We start from the raw sequence: 14525 nt of genomic DNA, 5'->3' as shown, positions 1-14525 counted from the left end.
TCCTCGTACTGTCGCCGCTCTGCTTTTGCCGCCTCTATCTCCTCCCTTGGACGCCGAAAACACTCCAGCCTTTGCCCAGGGTCCCTTGCCTTCCAAGATCTCCTCCCATGTCCATTCCTCCAGAAAATGCTGCTCCTCCCGGCCACGCCGCTTGGTCCGTTTGTGGTGGGTAGTTCTGTTACGATCGTCGTCACGGAAATGACCGGACCAAGGTGCAGCGTGGTGAACGTACATTTTCCTTTATTATAAATGTCACCAACAAAACAAGAAACAACAAAAACGACCGTGAAGCTTACTAGGGCTATACAGGCCACTAACAAAGTCAACTACCCACAACTAAGGTGGCAAAACAGGCTGCCTAAGTATGATTCCCAATCAGAGACAACGATAGCTGCCTCTGATTGGGAACCACACTCGGCCAAACACACAGAAATACAAAACATAGAATGCCCTCCCCACATCACACCCTGACCTAACCAAATAGAGAAATAAAACGGCTCTCTCAGGTCAGGGCGTGACATTCAAACTGTGAAGTGGCCTTTTTAAAGAGAGGAGACTGTTTCACTTGGTCAGCTCTAAGTAATCTCTTATGGCATTCAGAAAATACTGATGTAGTATTCAGAAACATTAAAATGGGTATCACTTTATCCACTGTGTGATTTGTATTTTTTGTATTTATTATGTATCCCAATAAGCAGCAGCTACTCTTCCTGGGGTCCAGCAAAATTAAGGCAGTTTATACAATTTTCAAACATTACAATACATTCACAGATTTCATAACACACTGTGTGCCCTCAGGCCCCTACTCCACCAGTACCACATATCTACAGTACTAAATCCATGTGTATGTACAGTGCGTATGTTATCATATGTGTGTGTACGCGTGTGTGTACGCATGTGTGTGTGCATGTGTCTGTGCCTATGTTTGTGTTGCTTCAAATCAAATCAAATGTATTTATATAGCACTTCGTACATCAGCTGATATCTCAAAGTGCTGTACAGAAACCCAGCCTAAAACCCCAAACAGCAAGCAATGCAGGTGTAGAAGCACGGTGGCTAGGAAAAACTCCCTAGAAAGGCCAAAACCTAGGAAGAAACCTAGAGAGGAACCAGGCTATGTGGGGTGGCCAGTCCTCTTCTGGCTGTGCCGGGTGGAGATTATAACAGAACATGGCCAAGATGTTCAAATGTTCATAAATGACCAGCATGGTCAAATAATAATAAGGCAGAACAGTTGAAATTGGAGCAGCAGCACGGCCAGGTGGACTGGGGACAGCAAGGAGTCATCATGTCAGGTAGTCCTGAGGCATGGTCCTAGGGCTCAGGTCCTCCGAGAGAGAGAAAGAAAGGGGGAAAGAGAGAATTAGAGAGAGCACACTTAAATTCACACAGGACACCGAATAGAACAGGAGAAGTACTCCAGATATAACAAACTGACCCTAGCCCCCCGACACATAAACTACTGCAGCATAAATACTGGCGGCTGAGACAGGAGGGGTCAGGAGACACTGTGGCCCCATCCGAGGACACCCCCGGACATGGCCAAACAGGAAGGATATAACCCCACCCACTTTGTCAAAGCACAGCCCCCACACCACTAGAGGGATATCTTCAACCACCAACTTACCATCCTGAGACAAGGCCGAGTATAGCCCACAAAAATCTCTGTCACGGCACAACCCAAGGGGGGGCGCCAACCCAGACAGGAAGATCACATCAGTGACTCAACCCACTCAAGTGACGCACCTCTCCTAGGGATGGTATGAAAGAGCCCCAGTAAGCCAGTGACTCAGCCCCTGTAATAGGGGCTTCACAGTCCCCGCTGTTCCATAAGGTGTTTTTTTATCTGTTTTTTAAATCTAATTTTACTGCTTGCGTCCGTTACTTGATGTGGAATAGAGTTCCATGTAGTCATGGCTCTATGTAATACTGTGTGCCTCCCATATTCTGTTCTGGACTTGAGGACTGTGAAGAGACCTCTTGTGGCATGTCTTGTGGGGTATGCATGGGTGTCCGAGCTGTGTGCCAGTAGTTTAGATTGACAGCTTGGTGTATTCAACATGTCAATCTCAATCTCTCTTCCACTTTCAGCCAGGGGAGATTGGCATGCATAGTATTAATATTAGCTCTCTGTGTACATCCAAGGGCCAGCAGTGCTGCCCTGTTCTGAGCCAATTGCAAATTCCCTAAGTCCTTTTTTGTGGCACCTGACCACACGACTGAACAGTACTCAAAGTGCGACAAAACTAGGGCCTGTAGGACCTGCCTTGTTGATAGTGTTGTTAAGAAGGCAGAGCATTGCTATTTTATAGACACACTTCTACCCATCTTAGCTACTACTGTCACGACTCCTACCGAAGGTGGCTCACCTTCCTATTCGGGTGGTGCTCAGCGGTCGTCGTCACCGGCCTACTAGCTGCCACTGATCCGTTTTCACACTTTTCTGTTTATTGGTTGCACCTGTGTTTAGTTTAGGCTATTGGCTATGGGCTTTATTTACCAGCCGGCCCACCTGCTGGTTGTGTGGGATTATTTCAGTGTACATGTGTACACGGTTGTCCGTGTGTTTGGATTTTTGCTGGACTGTTTACGTCCTCCGTGTTTGGGGCATTTGTTTGGGTTGGCGTCTGTTCACCGTTGTGGTGCATTAAAAAGTAGCGCTACCCTGAACTCTCTGCTTCCTGCGCCTGACTTCTTCCCCACTACACCCCGGGCGTTACAACTACGGCATCAACATGTTTTGACCATGACACTTTATAATCTAGTGTTACACCAAGCAGTTTAGTCATCTCAACTTGCTCAATTTTCACATGATTTATTACAAGATTTAGTTGAGGTTTAGGGAGTGTTTTGTTCCAAATACAATGCTTTTAGTTTTAGAAACATTTAAGGCTAACTGGCCTAATCAGCCACCCGTTCTAAAACTAACTGCAGCTCTTTGTTGAGTGTTGCAGTCATTTCAGTCGCTGTAGTAGCTGACTTGTATAGTGTTGAGTCATCCGCATACATAGAAACTCTGGCTTTACTCAAAGTCAGTGGCATGTCATTAGTAAAAATGGAAAAAAGCAAGGGGCCTAATCAGCTACCCTGGGGAATTCCTGATTCTATCTGGATTATATTTGATAGGCTTCCATTAAAGAACACCCTCTGTGTTCTGTTAGACAGGTAACTCTATATCCACATTATAACAGGGGGTGTAAAGCCATAACACATACATTTTTCCAGCAGCAGACTATGATCAATAATGTCAAAAGCTACACTGAAGTCTAACAAGACAGCCCCCACAATAATTTTATCATCAATTTCTCTCAGCCAATCATTAGTCATCTATGTAAGTGCTGTGTTTGTTGAGTGTCCTTCCCTATAAGCATGCTGAAATTATGTTGTCAATTTGTTATTTGTAAAATAGCATTGTATCTGGTCAAACACCATTTTTTCCAAAAGTTTACTAAGGGTTGGTAACAGGCTGATTGGTCGGCTATTTGAGCCAGTAAGGGGGGCTTTACTATTCTAGGTTAGCGGAATGACTTTAGCTTCCCTCCGGGGCTGAGGGCACACACTCTCTAGTAGGCTTAAATTGAATATGTGGCAAATAGGAGTGGCAATATCATCTGCTATTATCCTCAGTAATTGTCCATCTAGATTGTCAGACCCTGGTGGCTTGTCATTGTTGATAGACAACAATATATATAGTTTTTTCACCTCTTCTACACGGACTTTATGGAATTCAAAAGTACAATTCTTGTCTTTCATAATTTGGTCCGATATACTTGATATATTTGTGATTGGAGAAGTATTCATACTGTGGAATGACAGAAATCTCTAATTCTGAATCACGTGTTTGTACATCATTGCAATTTGTTTGTGTGTGAGGCTCATTAACTACTTCCTAGAAATATCTAATTCCTTCTGTTCTCGTGCCAACAGAAATGTGTTAGTCATCTGCTCATATATTGGTGTCAAGGTGTCAAATCCAGCTCTGCCCCCTCTGAGATTTTGAGCCTGAGTGACATATTACAGAGCTCAATCTGTACATCTGTTTCTTGTTGCCAACTGGGATTTTAATTGCAATGGATGGAAGAACTGTGTTTCTCTTACCTCTACCATTTTCTGCTACACGGGGCTAAAAAATAACAAGAATGTCTGGTGTGGTGGTCTGTCTAATCAATACGCCATCACATTGAATTTGTGGGTGCACCCTCTTTTGTGATTAATTGCCTGAATAGAATATCAAGCGATGATGTGTCTGTATTTAGTTGAACCTGAAATGTTGTTGAAGTAAAGCTGATTGTGTGAGATGCTGATCACAGCTATCAGTATGCATGGCACTGACCACTGTTTCATGCCCAATTCTTGTAACCAGGGGAGTAATTGATATATTCAATCTAGTGGGTCATTATTCTGACCTATTACCAATGATGGATTGACATGCTTTGGGCCACATATTTGCCACATACAGTATTTGAAAATAGGCTGACAACATAACATTCTAAAATGATAGCTGTCCATGGTGCTGATATGTCTCTCACTGTTCAAATGTCAACATAAAGCTTCCTATAACATAGCTTTTTGTTCAAACTCACCTGTTTTGTATTTTAGGGACTCTAGGAAGTAGACTGGCCACTGGTTTTATGGACACACAATTGATTGTTTTTCCTGTACAGTGCTACATTTGAACCATATAGTATCAAACCATCCAATTTTAAGCTTTTTGACCACAGTAAAAGGCCAGCAATAATCTGTATTTTTTCAGAGCCCCATGAAATGACACTATATTTAGATTCGACAAACCCTACTGAATACTCCCCACCCCACTTTTACAAAAATAATCATTGTTTCTCTATAAGCCAATATGAGCTGAATGCATATACAGTGATTTGAATTGGGGGCATTTATTTGAACATGTTTTAAAACCCAAATTGAATGGACATTGAATACTTAAATATTAACAAATATGAACAATTGTTAATATTTTGACAATTATGTTCCATACATCATGAATAAATACAGGTTACTATTTTCTACTATTGCATGGGGACCTTTATTTTGAAATTTGTTGAAATTCCCTGACGCGGAAGTACTTTTTTATTTGATTTCGCTGACCAGACGCTGATAATGCTTGCTACCATTAGACACCTTGTTAGCAGCAAAACACATATCTTCATAGTAAAACAAAGTGTACTTAGATTTCCATCAAAATGTCGAAAATTCAGCTTTTGCAGGTTTTTCTAAACGAGCGCTTAACAGCAGCGGCAGTTGAGATATTAGGGGCTGTGGAAAATACCATAGCAGAGTACCAGGAAGAAATCTCCCGTTCGAAGGAGGAGATCGAACGTCTACAAAGGCTGCTGGATTTGACTTTCAATCCCGACATAAAGTTACATATTGCAGGTTAGTAGTGAATAACTAAGACCCCGTTATAACAATCTAATTGAACCACCTAGCAGGCCATAGCTTTGTCCGGCAACTAGCTACAGTATCCATTTAAATAATCATTTATAGTAACTTTTTGACTTTTATTGTTACAGATATCATTCTGTAACATTCAAAGGAAAAGTCAAAATTGTTAATGTTCATTTTAAATGACTAGTTGCAAGACGAAGCTAGTCAGGCCACAGCTCATATTTTCTAGCTGGACCTTAACATGGTCCACCTTGTGAGTTATTTGCCAACCCGTGACTGTTTGGCAACTTTTCCAAGGTCCGGGCATATATCGGTAGAAGGTACTGATTAGGAAGTCCTCGTTTGTATGACAGATCAGTGCGCAATAAATAATTAGGCCTAAATACAATTGTAGATGCTATCACCCCCAGTCCCCCATCGAAATGAAAAGCAAACATAGATTTCATGTTGTGTTCTTGCTTTGTGTGCACACCTGTCTGTTTCCTAGTCAGCCTCGCAATTAGCTACAGATTGATACAACAGAATGTGATTTAACCAGATCTTTTTAAGAGGTAGGTACAGTTTGGTGTAGCCAAATATTGGATCCAAGAAGCCCAACGTTGCTTCTTAGTCCAAGGACCTTACATTTTCTGTTTAAAATGCCCATTGGCTCTAGAAGCTAAATATTAAACATGAATCGATTCTCAATCGCGGTACGGTTTTAGAAACATAAATCCCTCTACTTTTATATCACATCAAAATTATTTAACAAATGCAAAATACACACTGTACACTATTTTACCCGTTTTTAACAGTTTGGCCGAAAGTGTTTTTCAGTGACAACACGTTTGTGGCGTCTGTCTTCCGTTTACACACTGGTGTTCAGAGATGCATATGGCTAATTAGCACAGATAGTCCACTGTCTAACGTCCGTTTTCCGTAAACAAGCACTGCAATATGGCGGTGTGGGAGCCCTAACCCTATACGTGTGTATCAATTTAATAGTTTTTTAAAAATTATTTCTTGCCAATATGAAAGATAATCCAAGCAAGTCACATCCCTACACAGGCGCAGGGCCCTGTGAGGATGGAATGTTAGTTGATAGTATTCTTTGTAATGCCTCTGCTGTAAAGAGTCCCAAAAAAACATTCAGCCGGAAGCTGCACTTGACACATTTATGCAATTCCTTATTCCAGTTACTAATAAGCATGCACCCATTAAGAAAATGACTGTAAAAACTGTTAAATCCCCTTGGATTGATGAGGAATTGTATGGTTAAGAGGCAAAAGGAATAGCAAAGAAGTCTGGCATCCCAATCAATTGGCAAGCGTACTGCAAATGTAAGAAAAATTAACTATACTATGAAGCAAAAATAAGTAATATAAAGAATGATAGCTTTGGAGGACCTTAAATTACAAGTTTGGAAAAAAGGCAAACTCTGCTCTGTCATTCATGGAATCAGATGGCTCATTTATCAAAACCCACTGATATTGCCAACTACTTTAATGACTTTTTCAATGGCAAGATTAGCAAACTTAGGCATGTCATGCCAGCAACAAATGCTGACACTACACATCCAAGTATATCTAACCAAATTATGAAAGACAAGCATTGTACTTTTGAATTCTGTAAAGTGAGTGTGGAAGAGGTGATCTAATTATTGTTGTCTATCAACAATGACAAGCCACCGGGGTCTGACAATCTGGATGCAAAATTACTGAGGATAATAGCGGACGATATCGCCACTCCTATTTGCCATATCTTCAATTTGAGCCTACTAGAAAGTGTGTCCCCTCAGGCCAGGAATAGTAAAGCCCCCTTTACTGGCTCAAATAGCTGACCAATCAGCCTGTTACCAACCCTTAGTAATAAAATACATTTCAGTAAACAAATTGACAACAGAATACACCATATTCGTTTTTCTGCACCTTTGAAGTCAAAGTGCATAAGAATGTAGTACAAAACATCAGTAGAAAAACTAATATACATACACTGAGTGAAAAAAACATTAGGAACACCTTCCCAATACCCAGTTGCACCTCCTTTTGCCCCCAGCATGCTTACAGGGAAGGGCATTCAACAAGCACAGCACTTACACAAATGACTGACGATTGGCTAAGATAAATTGATGATAAAAAGATTTTGGGGGCTGTTTTGTTAGACTTCAGTGCAACTTTTGACATTACTGATCATAGTCTACTGCTGGAAAAACATGTGTTATGGCTTTACACCCCCTGCTATATTGTGGATAAAGAGTTACTTGTCTAACAGAACAGAGGGTGTTCTTTAATGGAAGCCTCCTCCAACATAATCCAGGTAGAATCAGGAATTACCCAGGGTAACTGTTTAGGCCCCTTACTTTTTTCAATCTTTGCTAATGCTATGCCATTGGCATTGAGTAAAGCCAGTGTGTCTATGTATGCGGATGATTCAACACTATACACTACAGCTACTGAAATAACTGCAACACTGTCATGTTCAAAACATATTGATACAACAGTAGCTAAAATGGGGAGAAGTCTGTCCATAATAAAGCGTTACTCTGCCTTCTTAACAACACTATCAACAAAGCAAGTCCTAGCAAGTCCTTCAGTAGTCTGGACAGGTGCCGCAAAGAGGGATTTAGGAAAATTACAATTGGCTCAGAACTGGGCAGCACGGCACGCCCTTAAAAGTACACAGCGAACTAACGTTAATGAAATACATGTCAATCTCTCATGGCTTGAAGTGGAAGAGAGATTGACATGTTGAATGTACCGAGCTGTCTGTTTAAACTACTACCATACAGCTCTGTCACCCATGCATACACCACAAGACATGTCACCAGAGGTCTCTTCACAGTCCCCAAGTCCAGAACAGACTATGGGAGGCGCACAGTACTACATAGAGCCATGACTACATGGAACTCTATTCCACATCAAGTAACTGATGCAAGCAGTAGAATCAGATTTGTTTTTAAACTGGTAAAAATACACCTTATGGAACAGCAGGGACTGTGAAGACACACACACACAAAGGTACAGACACACGCATGCATTGTAATATTGTTGTATGGTGGTATTATACATTTTGTATGGTAGATATGTAGGGGTTTTGTCTTTTGTTTAATACAGTGCCTTGCGAAAGTATTCGGCCCCCTTGAACTTTGCGACCTTTTGCCACATTTCAGGCTTCAAACATAAAGATATAAAACTGTATTTTTTTGTGAAGAATCAACAACAAGTGGGACACAATCATGAAGTGGAACGACATTTATTGGATATTTCAAACTTTTTTAACAAATCAAAAACTGAAAAATTGGGCGTGCAAAATTATTCAGCCCCCTTAAGTTAATACTTTGTAGCTCCACCTTTTGCTGCGATTACAGCTGTAAGTCGCTTGGGGTATGTCTCTATCAGTTTTGCACATCGAGAGACTGACATTTTTTTCCATTCCTCCTTGCAAAACAGCTCGAGCTCAGTGAGGTTGGATGGAGAGCATTTGTGAACAGCAGTTTTCAGTTCTTTCCACAGATTCTCGATTGGATTCAGGTCTGGACTTTGACTTGGCCATTCTAACACCTGGATATGTTTATTTTTGAACCATTCCATTGTAGATTTTGCTTTATGTTTTGGATCATTGTCTTGTTGGAAGACAAATCTCCGTCCCAGTCTCAGGTCTTTTGCAGACTCCATCAGGTTTTCTTCCAGAATGGTCCTGTATTTGGCTCCATCCATCTTCCCATCAATTTTAACCATCTCCCCTGTCCCTGCTGAAGAAAAGCAGGCCCAAACCATGATGCTGCCACCACCATGTTTGACAGTGGGGATGGTGTGTTCAGCTGTGTTGCTTTTACGCCAAACATAACGTTTTGCATTGTTGCCAAAAAGTTCAATTTTGGTTTCATCTGACCAGAGCACCTTCTTCCACATGTTTGGTGTGTCTCCCAGGTGTCTTGTGGCAAACTTTAAACAACACTTTTTATGGATATCTTTAAGAAATGGCTTTCTTCTTGCCACTCTTCCATAAAGGCCAGATTTGTGCAATATACGACTGATTGTTGTCCTATGGACAGAGTCTCCCACCTCAGCTGTAGATCTCTGCAGTTCATCCAGAGTGATCATGGGCCTCTTGGCTGCATCTCTGATCAGTCTTCTCCTTGTATGAGCTGAAAGTTTAGAGGGATGGCCAGGTCTTGGTAGATTTGCAGTGGTCTGATACTCCTTCCATTTCAATATTATCGCTTGCACAGTGCTCCTTGGGATGTTTAAAGCTTGGGAAATCTTTTTGTATCCAAATCCGGCTTTAAACTTCTTCACAACAGTATCTCGGACCAGCCTGGTGTGTTCCTTGTTCTTGTTTTTGATTTGTTAAAAAAGTTTGAAATATCCAATAAATGTCGTTCCACTTCATGATTGTGTCCCACTTGTTGTTGATTCTTCACAAAAAAATACAGTTTTATATCTTTATGTTTGAAGCCTGAAATGTGGCAAAAGGTCGCAAAGTTCAAGGGGGCCGAATACTTTCGCAAGGCACTGTATGTAATGTAAGTGCTTTAATGTGTTTGAAACCCAGGAAGGGCTTATATACAAATTCAACGATACCTATTTTCCCAGATTTCCTCATTGTTTGCGCTGTCAAGTTTATAACTAGTGCAAGAAACGATACAAAGTCCACCTTTTTAACATGCATCATGTCAGGATCGTGTTGGCGAGTAACGTTTACGGTTGTCTCTAATCCAACCAGCATGGTTTCTTCAACGTTACTCCCTTCTACTCTTCTCAACGCCTCCAGATAGGAGACATGCTGGACAGCCCGTACTCTTGTCACCTCTGTCTCCTTCACTCTAACAGGGCACTTCATGAATCAGGTGTTTGCTCACTACCATAATTGCAACATTTTGCCTCAACTGGCATACAATACTCCTCCTGTCTGCATACACTTGGCACATGTCCAAATAGTTTTATCACACTTCATGGGTTTGGCCACAAAGTCTCTTACAGGGTTTCTCACATAACTGAAATATACACTACCGTTCAAAAGTTTGGGGTCACTTAGAAATGTCCTTGTTTTTGAAAGAAAAGCTAAGTTTTTTGGGCCATTAAAATAACATAAAATTGATCAGAAATACAGTGTAGACCCTGTTAATGTTGTAAATGACTATTGTAGCTGGAAACGGCTAATTATTTAATGGAATATCTACATATGCGTACAGAGGCCCATTATCAGCAACCATCACTCCTGTGTTCCAATGGCACATTGTGTTAGCTAATCCAAGTTTATCATTTTAAAAGGTGAATTGATCATTAGAAAACCCTTTTGCAATTATGTTAGCACAGCTGAAAAATGTTGTTTTGATTTAAAGAAGCAATAAAACTGGCCTTCTTTAGGCTAGTTGAGTATCTGGAGCATCAGCATTTGTGGGTTCGATTACATGCTCAAAATGGCCAGAAACAAATAACTTTTTTCTAAAACTCGTCAGTCTATTCTTGTTCTGAGAAATGAAGGCTTTTCCCATGCGAGAAATTGCCAAGAAACTGAAGATCTCGTACAACGCTGTGTACTACTCCCTTCACAGAACAGCACAAACTGTCTCTAACCAGAATAGAAAGAGGAGTGGGAGGCCCCGGTGCACAACTGAGCAAGAGGACAAGTACATTAGTGTCTAGTTTGAGAAATGGACTCCTCACAAGTTCTCAACTGGCAGCTTCATTATATAGCACCAGCAAAACACCAGTCTCAACGTCAACAGTGAAGAGGCGACTCCGGGATGCTGGCCTTCTAGGCAGAGTTCCTCTGTCCAGTGTGTGTGTTATTTTGTCCATCTTAATCTATTATTTTTATTGGCCAGTCTGAGATATGGCTTTTTCTTTGCAACTCTGCAGAGAAGGCCAGCATCCATTGTTGACTTTGAGACTGGTGTTTTGCGGGTACTATTTAATGAAGCTGCTTGTTAAACACTTGTGAGGTGTCTGTTTCTCAAACTAGACACTCCGATGTACTTGTTCTCTTGCTCAGATTTTGGCAATGATGCCATTTATCTACTTCCCCAAAATCAGATTAACTATTGGATATCATTTTTATGTCTCTGTGTCCAGTATGAAGGAAGTCGGAGGTAGTTTTGCCAGCCAATGCTAACTAACGTTAGCACAATGCCTGGAAGTCTGTTTCAAGTTTTAATGTGACATGCACAAGTATAGTGAAATACCTTTTTTTGCAAACTTGCAAAATTTTAGTAGATACCATAATCTTTGGTTAAATCACGCTATCTGGTGTAACAATCTACCTCGCAATATGGGCATCATGCTGCCGCAGACGAAGTAGAATGGAGCGCACGCAATCATTGACATCCATGTTTGGTTTTAATTTGGAGGGGGGTGGTAGCATCTAACAATTAGATGTAATTATTTCCTGGGCATCACACGGTGACGCAAACAACACATTCTTTATCAGAACGGTCCACCGACCACGGATATACCCTTCGAAGTGGGTAAAGCGTTGCCAAACAGACACAGGTCGGTAAATAAATCCCACAGTGCATTGTGGGCTAGTGTTATAATGCTAGACTGAGATATAATCTTTGTCTAGAGAAGATGGGCTAGCCAGGCCACTGCCACTAAACACCTGATTCATTCAATTGTTTAGCTGTGATGTTAGAACTATTTACAACTGATGAAATTGAACATTCCAATTGTAGCTTACTGTCGTTAATCTAATAATTGGGCTCAAGGCCACATTGAACTTGAAACTACATCTTATTGATACTCTATTCTTCTCTTCAGACTCCCAGCAGCTCACTCTCCCTGTCCCTGAAGACATTCCTCCTGAGCAGCAGGACTGGAGCCCCAGTCTGGGCCAGGAGGGCCCAGAGCCCACTCAGATTAAAGAGGAACAGGAGGAGTTTGGGACCAGTCAGGAGGAAGAGCAGCTTGAAGGGCTGGAGTCTGATATCAAAGAGTTCATATTCACTCTACCCTGTGTAAAAAGTGACTATGATCCGGACCCTCCTCAGCCCTTATATCTTCCCCAAACCCAGACTATGGAGAACAGAGAGAGGGACTCTCTTCCCACCAAAACAACTGAACAAGACATCAAAACAGAACCTAATGGAGAGGGCCGCAGTGCATCAGAACCAACAAGTGAATCTCAACCCCTCTCTACAGTACACTCAGACTGCTCTGCAACTCAGATTCTGAACAGTGAAAGTGACAATGGGGTGGACTCTGGAGGATTAATGTCAGGGTTACAGCCACTCAAATCAAAGACAACTTGGACGAAGAAAGAACAAAGCTCTAAGATCAGGGAAGCCAGTGAGTTGAAAGTTCCATTGAGGGCGGCTCATTCAGGGGAGAGACCACACAAATGTCCTGTCTGCAGGAAATGCTTTCTGAAAAGTAGCATTTTAAAAGCACATCAGAGAATTCATACTGGGGAGAAACCATATTTCTGTAATGTATGTGGCAGAAGTTTCAGTCAGAAGGGAACCCTAACGGAACATATGAGAATTCACACTGGGGAGAAACCATATCAGTGCAAAGATTGTGGAAAATGCTTCAGCCGAATGAGAAACTTGGCAGGACATATGAGGATACACACTGGAGAGAAACCATATAAGTGCAGTGATTGTGGCAAGTGCTTTAGTCAGAAGATATGCCTGAAAGATCATATGATGACTCACACAGGGGAGAGATCATATATTTCCCCGCTTTTGCCATCAAACCCCTGCAAAATATCCAGATCGCCGCAACACGCCTGGTGTTCAACCTTCCCAAGCTCTCCCATGTCACCCCGCTCCTCCGCACACTCTACTGGCTTCCAGTCGAAGCTCACATCATCTTTGAGACCCTGGTGCTTGCCTACGGAGCAGGAAGAGGACCTGCCCCTCCCTAACTTCAGGCTATGGTCAAACTCTACACCCCAACCCAAGCACTCCGTTCTGCCACCTCTGGTCTCTTGGCCCTCCCACCCCTACAGGAGGGCAGCTCCCGCTCAGCCCAGTCAAAGCTCTTCTCTGTCCTGGCACCCCAATGGTGGAACAAGTTCAGTACAGCGGAGTCCCTGCCCGAAAACGTCTGACACACTACTTAAATAACCCCCCCCCCCCCCCCCCCCGCCGCCCCTAAGAGTATAGGTTTAATCACCATGAGCAATGTCAAGCGTCGGCTGGAGTGGTGTAAAGCTCGCTGCCATTGGGCCCTGGAGCAGTGGAAACGAGTTATCTGTAATGATGAATCACACTTCACCATCTGGCAGTCCAACGGACGAATCTGGGTTTGGCAGATGCCAGGAGAACTTTACCTGCCCAAATACCTAATGCAAACTATAAAGTTTGGTGAAGGAAGAATAATGGTCTGGGGCTGTTTTTCATGGTTCAGGCAAGGCCTCAACTGTACAGTATACAATGACATTCTAGACGATTCTGTGCTTATAACTTTGTGGCAACAGTTTGGGGAAGGCCCATTCCTTTTTCAGCTTGACAATGCCCCGTGCACAAAGCAAGGTCAATAAAGAAATGGTTTGTCGAGATCGTTGTGGAAGAACTTGACTGTCCTGCATGCACAGAGCCCTGACCTTCTATCCATGTTGTGAAAATATTGAGAAATTGAGGTTGTCCCTTGATGTTCAATTCCTTTTAGATTTTTTTAAAAATGTACATATCAAATGTTATTCTTGCTGTTATTTACATATCAAATGTTGATACTTTTTGATGTAATAAAAATGTACTTCCATGTGTATAAAAGGGGCTGAAGTCTTTCAGAATAATTAATGTAGTTTATTCATACAAAATAGACAGAACAACACAAAGGACACAGAGCCTATTTTTATTTAACATTTATTAAACTAGGCAAGTCAGTTAAGAACAAAATCTTATTTACAATGACAGCCTAGGATCAGTTAACTGCCTTGTTCAGGGGCAGAACGACAGATTTTTACCTTGTCAGCATAGGGATTCGATCTAGCAACCTTTCGGTTTTTGACCCAACGCTCTAACCACTAGGCTACTGCCTTTAAGAAGGTTTTATGTGGTCCGCTTCTGTATGGATGTATGCGGATGTATGCGGATGCCAAATTAAGCTCTGTACCGCATTGTCCGTATTATGTAACGATGCAGAGGGTTCCGTATAGCTCCGCATTGATATGATTGGTTGAAGGTAGGTGGGGGC

The 14525-nt window shown here is 41.9% G+C and overlaps 1 protein-coding gene across 1 annotated transcript; it reads left to right on the top strand.

Annotated features, from left to right (window-relative positions):
* Positions 1-5067: 5067 nt before the first annotated feature.
* On the top strand, positions 5068-14130 carry LOC110528426 (zinc finger and SCAN domain-containing protein 2). Its single transcript, XM_021610477.2, has 2 exons — positions 5068-5391; positions 12144-14130. The coding sequence occupies exons 1-2, from the start codon at positions 5199-5201 to the stop codon at positions 13451-13453; spliced, it is 1503 nt and encodes a 500-aa protein (XP_021466152.2). The 5' UTR covers positions 5068-5198; the 3' UTR covers positions 13454-14130.
* Positions 14131-14525: the final 395 nt, after the last annotated feature.

This window comes from Oncorhynchus mykiss, chromosome 7 (genome assembly GCF_013265735.2).
Source record: "Oncorhynchus mykiss isolate Arlee chromosome 7, USDA_OmykA_1.1, whole genome shotgun sequence".
Taxonomy (NCBI): Eukaryota; Metazoa; Chordata; class Actinopteri; order Salmoniformes; family Salmonidae; genus Oncorhynchus; species Oncorhynchus mykiss.
This window is presented reverse-complemented; position numbering and strand designations above follow the sequence as displayed.